At 49.0% G+C, this 20272-nt stretch overlaps 1 protein-coding gene across 4 annotated transcripts; it reads right to left on the minus strand.

The window, feature by feature from the left end:
* Nucleotides 1-271: 271 nt before the first annotated feature.
* CPNE9 (copine family member 9) lies at nt 272-19489 on the minus strand. 4 transcript variants are annotated; one of them, XM_074313026.2, is made up of 20 exons: nt 19129-19489; nt 18583-18623; nt 18418-18464; nt 18300-18314; nt 17683-17719; nt 17127-17203; nt 13477-13540; nt 13257-13360; nt 12924-13028; nt 11541-11582; nt 11125-11200; nt 10962-11015; nt 10500-10561; nt 9777-9823; nt 8671-8852; nt 8284-8411; nt 3624-3726; nt 2730-2787; nt 2280-2353; nt 272-674 (listed from the first exon to the last, which is right to left on the minus strand). In XM_074313026.2, the coding sequence occupies exons 1-20, from the start codon at nt 19472-19474 to the stop codon at nt 489-491; spliced, it is 1848 nt and encodes a 615-aa protein (XP_074169127.1). In that variant the 5' UTR covers nt 19475-19489; the 3' UTR covers nt 272-488. The 4 variants fall into 4 exon arrangements, with proteins under 4 accessions (XP_074169127.1, XP_074169128.1, XP_019603890.2 ...); XM_074313027.2 differs by having other exon boundaries at nt 18211-18314; nt 19129-19332; XM_019748331.3 differs by lacking the exon at nt 13477-13540 and having other exon boundaries at nt 19129-19332.
* Nucleotides 19490-20272: the final 783 nt, after the last annotated feature.

A 20272-nucleotide genomic window follows, 5' to 3' on the forward strand; every position in this document is an offset into this window, starting at 1 on the left:
GTCATACAGTCATCTTAAAGTCAACTACTTTTCAGGTCAGGAATCCCTTTGAGGGTCTAATGAAAACTATGGCCTCTCTCGGAAAAAAAGTATACACACACACACAGTTTCACTTATTTCTGAAAGTGTTTGAAGAATGAGGAAATGATCGGATGAATATGTATTAAGATGGGGATGAACCTAGCTGAAGCCATCCTTGCTACCCATCCTTCTCTTGGTGGGGTGCCAGGCCCTGGGTCCCCCAGTCTCCCCAAAACCAATGAGACAGAGGTGGAGTAAAGGTCAGCTTTATTATTTGCATGAAGGCAGGGAGGTGGTGAGAATGCCAGGCCCTTCTGTGGGTGAGGGGGCACAGGGCTTGACCAGCCAGCATTGATCCTCCAAGCTGGCCTTCCAGTGAGTTCCAGGGCTCCAGGTGCCTCTGGCTTTCAGCAGAAGCAGTGGGTGGGCATGTGGGCAGATTGCTAGGCATCGGATAAGTAGGCCCCTCAGGGCTGCTCAGGAGCTGGGGTCGGGTTGGGGTTGGCAGGGGGTGGAGGACGAGGCTGGATGTCTCTGGTGCGCATATAGGACAGCAGCTGCTCCGGGATCTCCGCCAGCACGTCCTTGGCTAGTCGGGCCATGCTCAGCACCTGGTTCCCCGATCGGTCGACATAGTCTCGGAATGGGACAAACTGGGACAGGCAGAGATAATTGGTATGAGTGGTGGCCAGGAGAGGCGGGTGGGGAAGGGGGGCAGTAGGGAGGCTTCCTCTATGACCCCCTAACATCTCTTTACAAATATCACACTATCTCTCTCCACCTATTTTGGATAGTTTTCTGCATTTGCTTTCTCCCCCCCTCCACTCCCCCCACCCCCACACACACCTTCTAGTTACTCTCAACCCACTCCAGTTTGGCTTCACGCAGTTTACTGAAATGGCTTTTGCTAATGTCGTCAACAGCCCCATGTTCCCCAATCAGTCCAGTGGGCAGTAATAGTCAGTACTCATCTTCTCTTCAGCTTTCCATTCTTACATTTGACCATAATCTCCCTGGACACTCTGCTGGACACACCACACTCTGCTGAATTTTCTCCTACTTTTCCAGATGCTCCCTTTCCCGCCTCCTCTAGTCCTCTGGGTCTACCTGATCTATAAACTGGTCCCTTCTGTTTATCAGTTGTCTTCCTGGATGATTTTATACACTTCAGTAACTAAAAACTGTTCCCTGGTGACTCCCAAGTCTATATATCCACCCCTAGCCTCTTTTTTAAGGTCCAGATCACATACTTAGTTGCCTGTATCATATCTCCATTCAATTACCTTAGATACCTCGAACCCAGTGTGTTCACAACTGAATTCTAGCCCGTCCTGCCAAATCTTCTCCTCCTTCAACTTTCCCTTTCCCAATAAATGGGACTCTCACTCACCCAGTTGCTCAAGCTAGAAAACTGAGAGTCATCCTTGAAGCCCCACTTACTCTCCATCACCATTTAATTAAATCATCAACTCTTGTACAATTTTTTCTTAAATCTTTTGAACCTGCTTCTTCCATCCTCACTGCTTCCATTCCCATCCAGATTCCTATCATCTCCCCTCTACTACTTCAAAGGTTTCTAATGGCTCTCCCTGCCTTCCCTCTCACCCTGCTTGTCCCCCCTCCATTTTCAGCAGCGATCCTCTTAAAATGGAAGTCTGACCATCTCACTCCCCTATGTAAAATCCTTCAAGAGCTTTTCAATTCTTTTGGAGTAAAACCCCAAATGTTCACCATGACTGACGAGGCCTTGGCTCCTTCTTTCTCTCACTTGCTGTGATCTTTCTACCCTGGCCTCTTGCCTTTTCCGTGATTGGGCCAATTCTTCTGAGCCTCAGGGCCTTCTCACGTGCTGCTCCACTGCCTCTAATGTTCATACCCTCCTTTAAGTTTCAGCTCAAATGTCATTTCCTCATGAAACCTTCCCTGACTACCCTGTTATAGGCTTTCGTAGTGGCATTTGCTGTTCTCTGGAGCACTTAATCACAATTTAGTGAGGTATTTAGCTGTGTGATTATTATTGGTTGCCTCCACTAGAGGGCAGGGGCCTTGGGGATCTCCTATACTATGAATCCACAATGGCTGCAGCAACCTGCCTTTTTCTCACAAAGATTTTGTTCAAGGAATGCAGGAAGGCTGAAAGAGTGAGGGGGAGAAAGGTAGGTGATTAAGAAGGCAAAAAGGTAGAGTGGCTGCCAACTTGGCCTCTCCTTCCCACCATGCCTTTCAGCTCCATGACTTCCTCTCCCTGGTGAGTCTACCTGAACGATGTCCCGCTCTGCGTAGCGTCCTCTAGAGGATACGCGTACATCATCACCATCCAACTCTTCCATTGCTGTAGAAAAGACACCCCTCAGCTGATTGGCCTCTCCCACATCAACCCATGCTGGCCCCCGCCCTCTTAACTCCACTGCAAAGTCATGAGAATGCCTAACAGGTTATATCAAAAGTCCTACAATTATTAGGCATGATTATGGAGTTACTATTGCTTCCCACACATTCCATCCTGGGAATCCCAGGAGGGAAGTATTCATATCAGCAGCCTCGGTTATGATGAGGAAACAGGTTCAGAAAAGGTCTGTGACCTTTTGGTCAAGGTTCAACACAGGCATCCATCTGATCTTTTTTGTGAGGCAGGCCTGGGTGCCCATATTCTCCTCTATTTTCCCCAGTTCTTGGTCCCACTCATGGAAAACCCCCAGCCTACTCACCCTCAAACATGGCTGGTCCCACACCAACAATAATGATAGACATGGGCAGTGAGGAGGCCTGTGAGGGAAAGAGGGTGAATGGCTGTGGTGAGCAGCTGTAAGGGAGGTGACTGTTGAGAGACAGTTCTCTGTGCATGTGTCACAGTTCTGTACATCTTGCAAGCATAGGCACTGATTCCTTTCGTTCCAGACTATCTTTTTCTTTTTTTTATTGGGGAATATTGGGGGACAGTGTGTTTCTCCAGGGCCCATCGGCTACAAGTAGTTGTCCTTTAATCTAGTTGTGGAGGGCGCAGCTCAGCTCCAAGTCCAGTTGCTGTTTTCAATCTTTAGTTGCAGGGGGCGCAGCCCACCATCTTGTGGGAATTGAACTGGCAACCCTGTTATTCAGAGCTCGCGCTCTAGCCAACTAAGCCATCGGTGGCCCACCCCTAGACTATCTTTTCAAGGATGCCTGAATATCAAACAGCCTAGAAAGATATAGTATCTTCCTTTAGAACAAAGGGCAGGTTTATTGTCCAGTACAATAAAATGTTTTACACTGGAACAAAGGGCAGGCATGCTTACTGCCCATTATAAAAGATTTGGGTTCCCTAAGCTCAGGGTTTCTGTCCTATAATGCAACTGACTGTGGGTACAGGTGTTATCTGGCCCTCTTCGCATCATCTTGTGGGAACTGGGACTTAGAGAATCAGAGAAAATGCTAATTCTTGAGCTACTGCTATTGCTGGGAATAACAAAGTCCTTTGTCTCTGATCCACTAGTTTTGTATCTTCTGCCAGCATCCATGAAACTGGCAGGCTAACTTGTTAGCTTGCAAGCAGGGTGAAACCTGAACCCCTTCCCAGTTATTAACAGTGACCCCTCCATGCCAAGCTTCCTCCTCAGACTCACACTGACAATGGCCTCCTTAGTCTGTGTCATGTCAGAGATGACCCCATCGGTGATGATGAGCAGGACATAGTACTGGGAACCATCAGAGATCTTGGCTGCAGCCCTGGGTGAGAGGCCAAGAAAAGAATCCAGCTGAAAGCCCAGAGAGGCCAAAGGGAACACCCCACCCCTAAATCTTCCATAGCCAGCATGTAAGCAGCAGGCAAGGACTGGGGCTTCTGAAGTTCATGCTCCTTCCCCAGACCTGGCTGCCTCCCCCTGCCTGCCACCGTTTCAGCAACATTTAGGGAGCACTTACTGTGGCAGGTTCTGTGTTAGGCACTGAAGGTATACCATGATAAAAAACAAATCTATCCCAACCCTCTCAAGGTAGACAGACATTGATCCAAGAATCACTGAAATAGGTATAAAATTATACTTGTGACAAGTGCTGTGACAGAAAGGGACACTGCTATGACAGTGTATAGTAGGGGATCCTGACATAGTTCATGAGGTCAGTGAAGGCTTCTTTAAGAAAACGATGTTTGAGGATGAAGGAGAGGCTAAGTGAAGGGGAGGTCATTCCAGGTAGAGGGAACAGCATGGACAAAGGTCCAGTGATGCGACTGAAGGAAGCCCCCCTTGTCTGGTGTCCAGAAAATGAGGGAAGCAGAGTGGACCATGTGGCTGAGGTGGGCAGGAACCAGATCACACAGGGTTTTGTCAGCCCCTGGAAAGATTTTGGCATTTATGTAAGAGCAAGACCAAAATCTGAAGGCCTCCTTTCTTCCGTCTCTGACCTAGTTCTTCTCTTTTCCTTCTCCCCTCTGCTGACCACATCCCATTGCCTGGGCTGCTGGGTCCTCAGCCAATCTAACAGCTGCTCCCAGAACTCCTTTTCCTTCTCTCACCATCGATCTTTGAATCCAAGATTTTTCCATCTGAAAAGGACTTCAGAAGACATTGAGTCCAGTCCCCTTATTTTATATATAAGAAAAACGAGACCTTGAGAGAGTACAAAGGCCATGGTAGACCCTGGTCTCTTGACTTCCAGTCTCAAGCTCTACTTGGGTTGGAAAGGATGGAGCTATATTATCCAATAAAGAAGTTCCTAGCCACATGTGGCTATTGAGATTTTTTTTTTTTTTTTTGAGATTTAAATTAAGTTACATAGAATTAAACATTCAGTTCCTTGTTCACCCTAGCTACAAGTGGTCAATATCCATATGTGGCTGGTGGCTACCGTATTGGACATCACAGATATAGACCATTTCCCTCATTGCAGTAAGTTCTATTTACTGTGCTAGTATTTAAGTTTGATATCAAAAAATTAAGAGGAAAGCATGGTGAGAGTGGAGAATTCAAATAGCTATGGCTCAGTTTGTCCAGGGCCTAGAGTGGAATTGGGTCATAATCATCCATAGCAGCGCCTGTTCCCTTCCTGAATTCTGGCCATAGCGTCTTCAAAGGCCTGGACTGGTACTCTTTCCTGTCACTCACTCATTTTACAAATAGTGATGGCACACCTGCTATGTGTCAGGCACCAAGCTCGGTGCTGAGCATGCAGCAGAGAACAGGATATCATCCTGGGGGAGATGGTTGCTCACACCATTAAGATGTATTGAGGTTAGGGCTTTGAGGACATGACATCTAACCTAAGACCTGAGAAATGAGTAAGAATTAGCCAGGTGAAGCTGGTGGTGGTGGTGGTCATGGGGGGATGGGGAAGGGGATGGGAAGGTAAAGGTCAAAATGGTCCAGAGAGAGGGTTTGCATGTGCAAACCAAGAGAGAGCATGTTCTAGGTGGCACATGTAGGACTACAGAAGAGAGATGAGGCTGGCACAGTGGATGAGGGCCCACTCATGAAGGGATTTGTGAGCCAGGGGCAGTGGGGGGCATGGAAGGGTTTGGGGGCATGGGAGGTACATCTTTGGCATTCTTGTAGATACCTGGCATTACTAAGGCCATTTAGATCTGGAGATAGGTGACTGGCTAGGGGATGCCAATCTGTGCCCTACTTGGCTGTTGAGTGGGAAAAAACGAGTCATCTGTGACCATCAAAATCACAGCTGCACACTTGACATACATGATCTAGCTTAATCCTTACCACCATTCTATGAGGTAGGCACATGTTTTTATTCCTATTTTTAAAATGAGAAAACTGAAGTTCAGAGACATTAAGTAGCCTCCCCAAGGGACAGGGAAGCCATGTTCCACGCCCATCCTTGATCAACCTAAAGCCTGAATTCTTGATACCTTCACTCTATTCCTGGCTGCTCTTTGGATACTCCTCCATTCCATATACACCATTCTGGTCCTAGTATATTGTTCACTGTTTCCTGAGCTTGCCCCATCAGGCCTCTGTTCTTTTCACATGCGGTTCCTTCTGCCAGCCCTACTCTACTCCTTTCTCTGATAAAGTCCAACTTGCCCTCTAGACCCAGTTGTGCAGTTCCCTTCATAAGTAGGCTGCCTTGGGTTTCTCAGATGAGGTTACACACTCCCCTCTTCTCCCTGTGCCTACTAGGATACCGTGTTTCCCCATAAATAAGACCCAGCCAGACCATCAGCTCTAATGCATCTTTTGGAGCAAAAATTAATATAAGACCCATCTTATTTTACTATAAGACCAGCTAAAATATAATAATATAATATAACATAACATAACATAACATAATAAATACCGGGTCTTATGTTAATTTTTGTTCCAAAAGATGCATTAGAGCTGATGGTCCAGCTAGGTCTTATTTTCAGGGAAACACTGTACCGCCCACTGAGATGGGCTGTCTGCCCTTCCAAATGGATTCTCACTTCCCCGAGGGTACCAGCTTGTGTGCCCAGGGGGCCCCCAGGTCACAGAATACCTGGAGCATCCATTCTACTCTATGATCTTGTGGATAAAGCTGGATGACTCTAAGTACACTTAAAACACCCCTTCCCCCCAAATTAAAGAAAGCATGGATACAGTGTGAGAAGAATGTAAAATTTGCATGAATTGCTAAGATAAATATGGGGACTTCAAAGACATTTTCAGTCTGGCTGCATTCAGCTGTGCCCCCAGATTTCCCTGGAGGAAGCAGTCGCTTGCCTTTGCTGACAGGCGACTTGGGAAGCTCTGGCTTACAGAAGGTAATGATTTATTTATATTTCTGTCTCTTGCACCAAGGCGGGAGCTCCCAAGGGCAGAGACCAGATCTGATTCATCTGTGAGTCTCCAGCGCCCCAGCCGAGAACTGAGCACACAGCAGATGCCCTTGGAATAGTAATAATGGTAATAAGAGTAACAGTAATAGCTAATACCGATAGCACTTAGGATATGGCAGGCACTGTTCTAAGCTATTGACATATATTAATTTAGTTAATCCTCACAACAACCCTATGATGTGGATATTATTGTCCCCATTTTACAACTGAGTAAACAGGCACAGGGAGGGTAAGAGTCTTGCCCAAAGTCATGAAGCTCGTGAGTGGTAGAGCAGGTGTCTTCACTTAGCTAGTCGGGCTCCACATCCCACAATCCCTTACAGCGCCCTTTTACTGAATGTTTATTAAATGAATGAATGAATGAATGAGTGAACTTGCCCAAGATCATATTTAAGAAGTCTGTTTAATAACAACAAAAGAATATGCTCAGGCTCCAATATTAAGGGAAAAAAATCAGTTGTGAAATATTACATGTAATTTGACTGCAACTAGGGACCCATAAGGAAGCCTGTCAAGAACTATACGTCCATCCACAATCCCACAGGCACCATCCTGGGTGATTTCTTATTTCATTTCTCTATCCTTGAAATGGTCTACAACTAAAGAAACTATTATCCTTACTATGAATTAGAAAATAAACAAATTTTTATTATGGAAAAAGGAAGTCTGTGAACAGACATATAAATCCCCCTGAAATCCTTCACTTTTATGCTCTTTTTTCGTTTCATCTTTTTACTTTCAAGCTTTCTGAGGTGCTTAGTTTTAGTTGGGTCTTTTCTATGTAGCATATAGTACAGTTTATTTTTGTTATTCAATCAGATAATTTTTTTCTTTTAGTAGGTGAGCTTATCCAATTTATGTTTGGTTTTAGTTGTCATTTTATTTTATTTGCATTAAAAAAATAAATTTGATATGTGATCTGGGTTTTCTTTACTTTGTATATTTTTATTCTGAAAATTTGGAGTTAATCTTCTATATTTAGAAGTCACTCTTCTGCCATTTATTGAGCACTTACTTTGGGCCAGACACTGTTCTAATAATTCTTACATTGTTACCTAATTGTAACCTCTCAGTAACTCTACAAAGGTGCTATTGTTATCTATTACACCCACTTACAGGGATGAAATGGAGGCTGAAAGATGCTAATTTGCTTACGGTCATATGGTTAGTGAGTGGTGGAGCCAGAACCACTCCTAGATCTGATGCCAAAGCTTGTGACTTAACTATTGTGCTATAGGCCCTTTTCCCCAAACTTGAGGCTCGGGTTGTCCCCAGGGAATGGGGCTAAGGTAGTTTGTTGATTTCCTTTCTAACCCAGAATAAGACATTATGTAACCTCTCGATATCACAGCCAACACAAAATTTTACTCTCTCCCCAAAGCCCAAGTTCACCCGAGAGTGGTCCTGACTATCCTTGGGATGTCAGTCCTGTCTGGGTTCCCTCATTCCCCACAACCTCCACCCAGTTCTCTTACCTGGCCACCTGGTTGATGACAGGAGCAAAGTAGGTGGGCCCGTAGAGCTGCACTGTGCGCAAGCTCTGGAAGTAGCTCTCCAGGACACCTTCGATGCCCGCACAGTTGGGGTCCTCGTCATTGTTGTTCTGTCAGGGAAGATGCCCCGCTGGGCCGAGCCCATGCAGGGTGCACCCAGGCGTGCTCTGATCCCAGCTCGCTCCTTCCTTTTCCATCATGCTCCCCTCCAAACTCCAGCCCTGATCCCCTCCCTGCACTTCTACCCTATCATAGCTTACTGCTCCGTGCAGGTCCATGACCCTTAGAAGAAATGTAAATAGAAGAAATTTGTCAACGTGGGCGGGCCAGATGCCGGGCATGGAGTGTAGGCTCTGGCCCATACCATACCAGGGGGAACTGATGGGAGATCCGTCCCTCTGGGGGCAGCTTGGCCCCAAAGCCGTAGGCTGGGAAGAGCTTGTCACTGTCATAGTCCTGGATGATTTCTCCCACTGCCTTGAGGGCCATGGCATAGGCGCTGAGCTGGTAGGGACTCATGTAGTGCAGGGAGGTGGGCTGCAGGGGATTCCCTGTAGGGACACAGGAGCCCCAGCCTCATGGTCACCTCGCTCACCCATCGACGTAGCTGCCTATCCTTGTATGCATCCATCCACCTATTCGTTCATTCACACTTTACTCATATCCTTCCTCATTATTTTACCCAATCATCCGTGTGTTCATTTATCCATCTGTCTACCCACCAATCCTTATAGTTAGCCATCAATTTAGCCGCCTATCCGTATATCCATTCACCCCTCCACTGGCATAAATCCATCTTTCAATCTACCTATCCACTTCTATCCATTTGCTTTTCCATTCTCTTATCTATCCATTCATCAATTCACCCACCCACCCATCCACTTGTCCACCTGCCATTTCTTTCTTTCCCATCTATCCATGTACCCATATTCTTTTGTCCACCCACCCATCCACCCCTATCCATTCCATTCATTCACTTGTCTATCTATCCTCATATGGATCTATCCACCTGTCCACTCATTCATTCCCCATCTACTTACCTGCGGTTTCCCCAATGTAAACATCTGTTCATTTGTCCACCCACATACCCATCCATGCATCCTACTGTACTCACTCACCAACCCACCTACCCTCTGTTTGTTTACCTCCCTACCCACTCAGTCATCACTCACAAGCCATTCATCTGTCCATCTCTCTTTCCACCCCTACTCTCTCCCATCCATTCATTTCCTCATTCACTTCTTGAGTCTATCCTTTCAACTTTCTTTTACCCACCTATTTCCCTGTACCCTCTGCCTACCCTTACACCCAATAACCTCCCCCCAGCACTCCTGCCCCAGTACCAGCCTGGCTGGGCTTTGCGTCAAGCCTGGGCTTCCTGGATAAATAAACTCTTATCCCTAGCTCGGAATCCAGGCCATCCCTAAGGTCCTCTTTAGGCTTCCTCCACCCCCATCTCCCCATCCATGCCTCACCATTGGAAGCTGTGAAGTCAATGGCTACTGTGAAGTTCAGCTGTGTCCTGTCAGAGAAGTAGACGGATTGAGAAGTGAGGGGCAAATGCTTATACCAGGGTTTCTCAAACCCCAGTGTGCATAGGATTCACCTGGGGACCATGTTGAAATGTAAATTCTGATCTGGATGGTCTGGATGGAACCTGGGAGTCTACCTTTCTGATAACCTCCCAAGTGGTGCTGCTGGTCCATGGAGCACACTTTGGGTAGCAGAATTAAATGCCCACGTGACATGTGTATGTCATTTAACATAATCCTTACTGTAGCCCTGGAATATTCGTTAACATCTCCAGTTTACACAGGAGAAAAGTGAGGATCAGAGAAGCAAAGCACCTTTCCCAGGTTTGCCTGCCTCCACTGAATCGAGCAGAATGTCCTATCTTGGCTTATCCCTCTCTTGGCCGGTCATAACTTTTTTCTGGGTCCCAAATTACTGGGGTCATCTTTGAAGACCACTAGTCTGGCATCTTCTCAAGGGGGGACGGTAAACTAGGGATGAAGCCCCAGGAAGGGAACTAAGATGGGCAGCACTATGCATTTCACAGAGCACTTTACAGTTTGCCACGTGTTCTAATGTTTATCTCCATGATCTCATTGGACCCTGATCATTCATAAATAAGAAAAGTGAGGCTCAGCCCTGGGAGGAACTCATTGTTTTAGCCCAGAGCTTGGCCTGTGACTCACCCCCCCTTGATGTAATCGACAAAAGTGAATTCAGAGTCCACAGAGAAGGAGAGCAGCGTCACCTGTGGGACAGAAAAGGCAGCCCTGCTACTTTGGAAAGGGCGGCGGTGGTGGCAGAAGGAGGCACAGGATGCGCCCCTCCCCCTTGCCCCACCCTGTCCGATCCTGAAAAAGGCAAAAAAGAGGAAGCTGTCAGAAATATTTGGATTTCCAAAAGTATATTAAATTGGGAACTACAACATAGGTTTTTGAAAAAAATTATGCAAAAGAGTAAAGATCAAAAAATTTCCACAGGTAAGGGGGAAAAAAAAGGAAAAACGTAAATGGTGCCACCTTGTGCCCAACATTACTAATCCAAGTAATCTGTGCCCACAGCCTTCCTGTACCCCTATTTGTCATGCTATGTCAGTGGGATAGAAACAGAAAGACCCAGGGAGTGCTAGAACTCCAGGGAGCACTCACAGTTCCCGAGTTCACATATTTCTTCTTCTTACATTTCTTCCGAGGGTTAAGTACCTGAGCAGGAAGGTAACAGTGATGGTGGGAAACAGGACTGGGACTGCAGACTGAGCACAGTGGGGTGGAGGGCGGACCTGGACCACCTGGGCGGCGGTGACGCTCTCACCTCATACACTGTGAACTGGTTCTGGGCCTTGCTCAGCTCCCGGTAGCTGGTGGTGAACTCACCAATGAAGTCATGGCTGCAATGAGACCAGGGGTGGGTGAGCAGCAGCTGCTGCTGGCTTGGAGGCAGCCCAAAAAGCAACCTTTTATTCTCACTATCCCCTGCCTCTACTTGGGCTGCAGGAGCATTGGGACTGTGGCCAGAAGAGGGGCCAAGCTAAGGAGATGAGAAGGGAAGAGACAGTGTACCAGAGAGATAACACAGGGGATCAGTTGTACCCAATATAGTTGGCATCTATCAGCACCCTTCCTGGCTCCCAAAGCCAGGAACTTTGGGACTCCTAGTGAACGTGCTACATATTAGAGACTCTTTGGAGGAGGTGCAGGAGAAGGCAGCACCCTGTGAGGCAGTTCTACCTTCCATCCCGGTCCCAGTCGTACACATCAATCTTCACTGTTCTGAAATGCAGAAGATAAACATAGGCTGGGTGTATTATGATAAATCCTAGAGACACCCCATACACAATCATCCTCCTACCCACCCATCCGTCCTTCCATCAGTTTTCCTCCCATTTGTCCATCCACCTTATCTGTTCATCAGTCCACACACACACCCAACCATCTACTGACACTACCACTAATCTACTACTACTGCCATTTGTACCACTATTGCTATTCTTTACCGCTTACTGAGTCTTACTATATATGTTTCAAGCATTGTTCTCAGCACGTTTATGAATTGTCTCATTTAATTTAACAACCACCTTATAAAGTAAGTACTATTATTTTTGGATAAGGAAATTGAGGTAGAAAAAAACAGCAATTTGACTAAGGACCGTAAGTAGTATGTGACTGAGCTGTGATTTAAACTCAGACATCCGGGTTGCAAAGACCTTGTTCCTAACTACTATGCCTAAGCCATCCCCGTATGTCCTTCTATTTATGTGGCAGCCCATTCAGTCATCTATCTACCCAGTTACCCATTTGCCCATGCATTTGCCAGTCCAATTACCTATTAATGCCTATCTTTGTCCACCATCTAACTATACATCCAGCCACTCCCTGATCACCGACGCACGCAAGCATCCATCTGTCCATTCATCTATCCAACCAAACACCTAACTATCTGATATTCCATTCATCTACATAACCATCCATTTGTGTCCACCTGTCTTCATACTATCCATTTATTAGTTCATATGGTCAGCCTATCCATCTACTTTACACTCATCCATCAACTAATCCATCTACTGTCCATTTATCTGTCCATCCGCCAACCTACTGTCACTCCACCTATTTATCCACCTGCTTTTCCAATCATCCCTCTACCTCTCCAGCCATCCACCAATCTCGCATACACCCGGCAATTCATTCATCCATTTACTCATCCATCCATTCATTAATCCATCCATTATCTGTCCATCCACTAATCTATCCATCAGTCCACATATCTATTCATTTACCTACCCACTCTATCTACCTACCAATCTTCTTATGCACCATCCATATACCCATCCATCCATTCACCAATTTATCCATCCATCTGACCATCCATCCATGTATCTGCTCATTCATTTGTCCATCCATCCATCCATCCATCCATCCATCCATCCATCCATCCATCCATCCGTCCACCTATCCATCCATGTGGCTATCTATCTGCTTCCCCATCCACTTATCTCCATGTTTGAAACTCTGTCTCACTGAGCAGGATCCTCCACTTCTGCCATCATTCTGGGGCCCAGGAACCCCCCTGTCATGCCCTTGTCCCCTTCCTCCCTAACTTCTGGTGAAGCAGACCTGTCATAATCTCCATTGCACAGTGCCCGCACAGGGATGCTGAAGGGCTGCCACACGGGGTTCAGTGTATTTTTCACAACCTCTGTCTTGTGGCAGATGGTGAACCTGGAGGGGAGCAAGAGGATTGGAACCAATCTTTGGTGTAGGACTGAGCCCAGAGACAGGGCCTGACACTCTGGGACATTCCTGGGGTTCTCCTGCTTGTTAAGCACATGCTGTGTGCTGCCTTGAGTGAATGCTGGATGCAGTCCGGGGGGAGCCTAAGATGCCCCACACCCAGCCTAAGAGCCCAGTGGGGTAGGCAGGGTACTCCGGGCGAGGACAGTGACTCACGTGCCATCCTCATTGCTCCTATAGAACACAAGGAAGGGGTCTGATTTCCCAAAGAAGTCCTTCTTGTCCAGCTTGTTTGCACACAGCTGCATGGTAGCAATGTCCTAGGGATGAAGTTGGGCTGTTGACACTCTCATTCCCCATAGCCTCAGATGGGAGAATTTAGGAAGTTTAGGGAGAGAAGGGAGCCTCCTGGGTCTAGCATGTGGCCCTTACTGACCCGACAATTGCTAAGCTCCTCTGCGGTCAGCAATATGGTCCCACACTTCTTGCCTGGTACACCCCTGGAAGCAGAAAAAGCCTCTTTGTGAGGGGGGAGAGTAGGCAACAAGAATTGGGGTGGCCAATCAGGGATTGGGTGGACCAAGGGATTCAATTGCCATTTACTGACAGTCCCCTGAGTGTGTCCCCTTCTGTCCTCGTGGCTGCTGGTGGGGAAGGGTCTAACGCTGACTGGAGAGGGTTCTCTATTCTAGAAGGATGGGGTTAATGTAGCCTAGGGGGATATCTCATAATGGTAGCATGGGGAAGACACAGGATGTAGAGTCCTGGGCAAGTTATTTCCCCTTACTTTGGGCTCGAGCTTTCTAGTCTATGAAATGGGAATCATGCCCACGTCTCAGGGCTGTTAAGAGCTCTGAATGGATGCCTGCAAGGAAAAGCATTATAGATTTGAAGGTGGTTATATTTCGCGAAGCAGACCCTGGTATCTACTATATGCCAGGCACTGTGCTAGGTATGAATCGGCCAGTTGGCACTCTCCAGCTCTGCCACACCCTGCCATAGGGGAGCTTCCAGGGGGAGGTGGGCTGTCAAAGCCAATAGGCAAATGGAGTGTGATGTAGCCGTCCGGAATGAGGGAGAGGAATTTCTATCCAGAACCGGGGCAAAGGACTGGTTTGTTAGATCAATGAGGCTGTATTTTCTGAAGACTGTGAAGAGGAAAATAAAAACACAAGGGAAGCCTTAACATCTCCTGACCCATGTGCCTGAAGGGTGCATACCAGGACACCCACCCCCAACTCGCCTTGGGTCTCCAAGCAGTCAGGGACCTTGTTGATAGGGGCCTGTGAACCCTGATTCCCCAAAGGGATCCAAAGAGTGGCAGAGAGAAAGCTAGGTCAAGAGTGTCCTGGATTCAAGTCCTGACTGCCAACTTGCTACGTGATTTCCCCCATCTTTAAAATGAGAATGTTGAACGATTTCTTTGGCTCCTTTGATCCCCGACTGACTCTTTATGCTTTAAAAAAGACCCGTGTGATGAGCACAGGGACTCTTTACCTGCACACCCAGGACAAAGGCACGGATCCTACTGCCTTCTCACTGTTTTTCGCCTCCTTGATGTTCTCCCTCCTTTCCTCACCCAGTGTGAATTCCAGTCCATGATTATAATAATTACCACCTTGCATCCTACCGCTTTTCCCTAGCCCTTCCCTCACTTTGATATACTTATTTGGCAGAACCGCAGCCCTGGTTAAATTCAATTCTCTGCCTAACCCATACTGCACCTATACAACTGAATATGGCCAGAGGAAACTGCTGCATTTCTAGAATTTCTAAACAATCAGGCTAACTGGTCTCTTTTTAAATGCATGACCTCAAAGAAGATCCTTAATCATACCATACATCCCAAGTCCCTTCACTTTTTAGTTCTGCTGGATAGCAGTTTCCCTCCTCCTCCTCTCTCCTCAAACCCCAAAAGCCTCCTCCCCCATCCTCACTCTCAGCCAATGACCTTGTTTCCTGCTTCACTGACAAAACTGAAGCAACCAGAAGAGAATGTCCACAGACACACCACCACACCTCCCTGCCTCCAGTACCTTCACCCACACAACTGTGTCTTCCTACTGTTGCTATAAATGACTATCCATGTGCCTATTTGTCCCTCCACTCTGTGCTACATTCCACACCCTCTTGCCTACACAGGACATAACTCCAGCAATTCCCCCCCCCCCCTTTTAATTTTGTCAATTTTTCAGTCTCTACTGGGTCATTCTCATTAACAGACAAATATGGTATAGTTTTTCTCGTTAAAAAATTACAAAACTTTCCTTGACCTCACTTTCCTCTACAGCCACCCTTCCTTTTCTCTTCTCTTCTTTGCAGCAAAACCTCTTGAAGTATTCTTTGACTCCCATTCCTGTCTTCATTCTTTTCTAAACCTCTCTACCTGTCACCCCCACCTCTCCTTCAAAACTATGCTTGTCAAGACTCACCAGTGACCGCCATCTTGTTAAGTCTAGCGGCCAATTCCCAATCCTCACCTTACGCGACCTGCAGCAGCATTTGTCATGGTTGGTCACTCTTTCCTCCTTGATACACATCCTTTACTTTTCTTCCAGGACAACACCACCTTCTCTTGGTTCTCCTCCTACTTCATTAATGCTCCTTTTTAGTCTCCTTTTCTAGTTCCAATTCCTGGAGTCTCAGTCTTTGGTCTTCTCGCTCCCTCCTCACTGCCTTGGTGAGCTCATCTAGTCTCATGGCCTTAAAGAGCATCTAAGACTCAGCATGTATCTTATTGCATATTTGACATGTCCACTCGGATGTCTAATAAAAATTACGAAATTCAACAAGTCAGACTGCACTCCTGATTGAATGCTCCTTCCCCCCAAATTACTCCTCCCTCCCTTAAAACAATTTTTTTTTTTTACCATCTCAGTTATGGCAACTCCATCCTTCCTGTTGTTCAGGTCAAAGGCCTTGGTGTCATGCTTGACTCCTCTTTTCCTGTCACATCCATATTCAATCTGTCAGGAAGCTCCACCTTCCTGACAGTTGGCTCCACCTTCAAGATATATCCAGAATCTGACCACTTCTCCCCTCCTTCCCTGATACCACCCTGCGTTATGGTAATAGCCTTCCCAATGGCCCTCTGCTGCTACCTTTGTCCACCCAAGGTTTATTGTAAACCCAGCGTCAGCATCATCCTTTGAAAGCATATTCATCAGCTCATGTTACTTCTCTGCTCAGAACCCTGCATGACTCCCGTCTCAGAATACAAGCTAAAGTCCTGACAGTGGCTCAACGGCCCTAACTGTGAACTCTCCAACCTCACCTCCTCCTGTCTGCCCCCTTGCTCACTTGGCTCCAGCCACACTGGCCTCTTGCTGATCTTTGAATGTACATATTAGGCTTTTGCACTGACAGTTTCCTCTGCGTGGAACATTCCTCCTCCAGATCTACTGCGTGGCTCACTCCCTTACTTCCTTCAGGTTATTGCTCCGAAGCTACCTTTCCAAGAGGCCTACTGAACCGCTTTGTTCAATGTTGCAACTCCTACCCACCAAGCATTTCCAATCCCCCTAATTCTGCTCTACTTTGCCTTTTTTCCCCATAGCACTTAATGTAATTTACTTATAGTTTACTTATTTATTATGTCTATTTTGTAGCCGCCCTCCCCCCCATTCTATAGCATACGCTTCCTTTGTTTTGTTCACCATTACAACCTAAGCCCCTTGAAGAGTGGCTGACATAGAGCACATACCCAGTAATATTTGTGGAATGGATAAATCCTGGGTGCCTAGCACAAGGTATGGCACACAAAACGTGCTAATAAATATTTAGTGAGTAATGGAAATTCTAGAGGACTTGATTTAGTGAGAGGAAGCCTCCTGGAAGAGAAGGGCTTGGAAGTGGACCTTAAAGGTTGAATCAGACTTAGAAAAAGAGTGAGGTGAGAGAGAGATCTGTCAGGTCTGAGCCCGACTTGAGCAAAACCCTGGAGATTGGAGTTTCCCGCAAGAATAATAGGAGCCATGGAAGGCTCCTGGCCAGGGGGAAATCCCAGCCTCCACTACTATGGGGTCTTTGGGAGGAGAATTTGGAGGCACCCACCCTTCCCCCCTCACCCCTTCCGGTTCAGCTCACGTGAGGGGTCGTTCTACGCGGCTGCCCTGGCCTCCGATCACCTCTCCCAGGGCCAGAAACGCTTGTCCCAGGAAATCCTGCACCGGGACATGGAATCAGCGAGGCCAGGATGGGCTGTGGGCGCGGAGTCCCAGCCCAGCCCTGGTGACAAGCCCAGTCCACACACAACGACCAGGGTATTCCCAGGCGGCGGGACGTCACTGGAGGAGGAGGGGGAGTGGAGTCCCTAGGCAAGCTCCTTTTCTTGGTCCTGCCATTTACTTTAAGCTGTTCTCCAGGATGCCATCCCAACCCTCACCTCCACCCTCTTCACCCCGCCCAGCACGGTTCAGCCTCACCTTCTGCGGGTCCCAGCAGCGGCCGAGAAGAAAGAGGAGCAGTGAGTGAGAGGCATGGTGGGAAGCCGGGGGCAGGAGCAGGAGAGGAGGGCCGGGAGGGTGGGTGGGGGCCAAAGAAGGTGGAGTGGGGGTTGGGGATGTAGGAGGGTTCCAAGGAGGGTTGTTTAACACACTGAGCGCCACCTGTGTGCCCAGCCCGCAAGGGGACGCTCGCTTACCGGTTTGGAGATGTTGGTTTTGGAGTCGACGTTGTACCTGAAAAGAGTGGAACCAACGTGGGGCGGGGCTGGTGGGAGAGAGCCGGAAAAGGGGTCGGGTTTCGAGTCCTGGTTAAAATTGTGGTTTGGCGGAGAGGGTGTGGCTTGGGCCCGAATTCAACCTGGATCTCCTGTGGGACAGGAGTCAGGGTCTGAGAGGATCAGTCCTGAGGCGAGGCCAAGTAGAGGGCCTGCTGGGGGCGGAGTCATGTGGTGGGCGTGACCTAGACGGAGGCGGAGCTAAATTTAGGAGCAGAGTTGTGGGCAAAACTAGGCCTGGGGAGTGAACTGGATTGGCTGTGACCTAAGGGCAGGGCCAAGCTAGTCTTGATGGAGGAGTTAAGGCTAGAGTGAAGCTCCTCAGAGTGGGACCGAACTGGGTCTGGGGGAGGAGCCAGCCCAGGAGGCCAGGCGGGGGCGGGGCCAGCCAGAATTTCGAGTGGATCCAGGTCGGGGGCGGGCCAAGCCAGAATTCTGGACGCGGCTCACACATCGAAGCGCAGATTTTGCTTTTCTTCAAAGAAATAGTCAAGGACGAATTTGCGCAGGAAGTCAGGGTTCAGCGTGTTGTCGATCACCTCGGTCCGTCCGAACTGGATTGGGGTGATGGGGGACGTGCCGAGAGTCAGCGCGGGCCTGCAAGGGCGCAGGTGACTCCCGGGGGCAGCTCTGGGCTGGAAGAGGACTCAGACTCACCTCCCGCCACTCCTGGCTGGCCCGGCTCTGCGTGTAAAGCACCACCACTGCAGGCAGGAGCGGGGGCGGGGAGGGAAGGAGGTCAGGTCGGTCCGCACCCCCTCCCGGCTCCTCAGTAGCTCCAGCACACGAAGTTCCCCCTCACCCCGCCCTGGTGCCACCTACTGGGGTCGGACTTGGAGAAGGTGTCGAGGTCCAGCAGGTTCCTAGAGAAAGCGAAAGACAGACGGACAGAGGGTAGGTCCTCCTGAAGCCCACCGCCTCGACTGCCCGGAGTTGGGGAACCGGGAGAGGCATGGGACTCAAACGGCACCTTCCTCTCCCGTTACTGCATCCAGCTGGGGTCCGCGTTGGTAGCACGCTGGACAGCACCGGAAATCTTAGCCCTTCGACCGTGTCCCTGCGGACTGGTCGCCTATGCGTCCACACTGTCTCCAGGGGCCCAGGAAAGAGGGTTAGCCCCAGAACTTTGTCCTCCGGGGGCCCAGATCCTGCTGGATCCCAGCGACCCACCCCTTGAACCCGCGGCTAAGTGAGCCGTCCTTTGCGGGTTGGGCTGTTCAAGAAAACCCCCTCTCCAAACCCACCGGGGACTCCCCGCAGTCTTTATCCGCGATTTTCCGGCCCCCGATGCCTCTCCCCCCGAGGTCGAGCCCCGGAGACAGCTGGGGCTAGGGCAGTGTCTAAACCCTCCTCCGCTGGCCTGCTCACCTGCAGGATACGGTAATTTCAATCTTTGTGGCCGGGACGCTGCGCTCAGAGGTTCCACTGAGAGACATGGCTGGTCGGATGGCCGGAGCCGCAGGTTAGGGGCGGCAGCAGCAGCGGGGTCGGCCCACGTGCCGCCACCGCAGGCGGCTGCACTCCCTCCAGCCCTGCGTGCTCTCCAGCCGCTCACTCCTTGACTGTGGCCGCCGGCGGCAGTGACTCCAGATGGCAACACAGCCCCGCCCAGCCGTGCGGGTGGCCCCCGCCCCGTTGGAGCAGCCTCCGGCCGGCCGGGAACCTTATCCAGACCCCAACTCCAACCCACACCTTCAGAGTCCTTCCGGCGCATTTCTCTGGGGCAAAACCCTAGCCCCTGAGAGCTGTCCGCGGTGCTGAAGGGTTTGGGGCGCCTGGTGGGAGATGGGGACTTTCCTTCTTCCTGAACCTTCCCTCAACAATCTGCTTCTCCGCTTTCCCACTCCCACCCTGCCTAGGTCTCCGAATAGGAAGTTACACATTTGTTCTCATTAGCTGTGTGACCTTGGGTAAGTTACTCAATATCTCTGTGGCTCAGTGTCCTCCTTGGTAGAAAGGCCATAATAGCACCTACTTGGGATGTTGTAAAATTTTATCGAGGCAATCCATAGAAAGGACTGAGCACAGGGGATTATACACAGTAAGTTCCCCAAAAATGTTCGTTGGTATTATTTCCTTCCTCTAGGAATTTGCACCAAAGATCCCTTTTGTGTTTATCATCAGAGCTCAGTGAATGGTGGCTGTTGACGGCACCATGCAAAGCCCTTTGCCCAGGTCTTTGAACCCTCATAATTCGTGGTGCGGACAGACGAGTGGTGGCCACCCAGACCCATCCTCCCCACACCAATTACTGTCTCCAAAGCCCCTGAAGCCAGTGCCCCCACCACAGGCAGAGGCTGCAGGTCACTTGTACCACGACTGGACGGCGTGCAGGACTTCTTACAAATGAAGACCCCACCCCCATTCCCAGCTAGATCTCAGCAACCCCAAGTCTAAATTTCAGGCAGCCCTGGGAATCTGTGTGGAGAAACAGGTGACTGGGGCCCACTCAGAACCGCTGCTCCCACAACAGCCGACTGTCCCCACCCCGCTGCTTAGGAGTTGAGGTACA

The sequence above is a fragment of the Rhinolophus sinicus genome, chromosome 5 (genome assembly GCF_057876585.1).
Source record: "Rhinolophus sinicus isolate RSI-liver-muscle chromosome 5, RSI-T2T, whole genome shotgun sequence".
Lineage (NCBI taxonomy): Eukaryota > Metazoa > Chordata > Mammalia > Chiroptera > Rhinolophidae > Rhinolophus > Rhinolophus sinicus.

What these genes read in the sequence shown, in the direction of transcription:
- CPNE9 (XM_074313026.2), bottom strand. Translation starts at nt 19,474, where the DNA reads ATGCGCCGGAAGGACTCTGAAGGTGTGGGTTGGAGTTGGGGTCTGGAT. An exon ending in CTTCTCCAAGTCCGACCCCA is followed by an intron (nt 18,465 to 18,582) that starts GTAGGTGGCACC and finishes TCCTGCCTGCAG; the next exon opens with TGGTGGTGCTTTACACGCAG. An exon ending in TGCAATGGAGATTATGACAG is followed by an intron (nt 11,583 to 12,923) that starts GTCTGCTTCACC and finishes TCTGCATTTCAG; the next exon opens with AACAGTGAAGATTGATGTGT.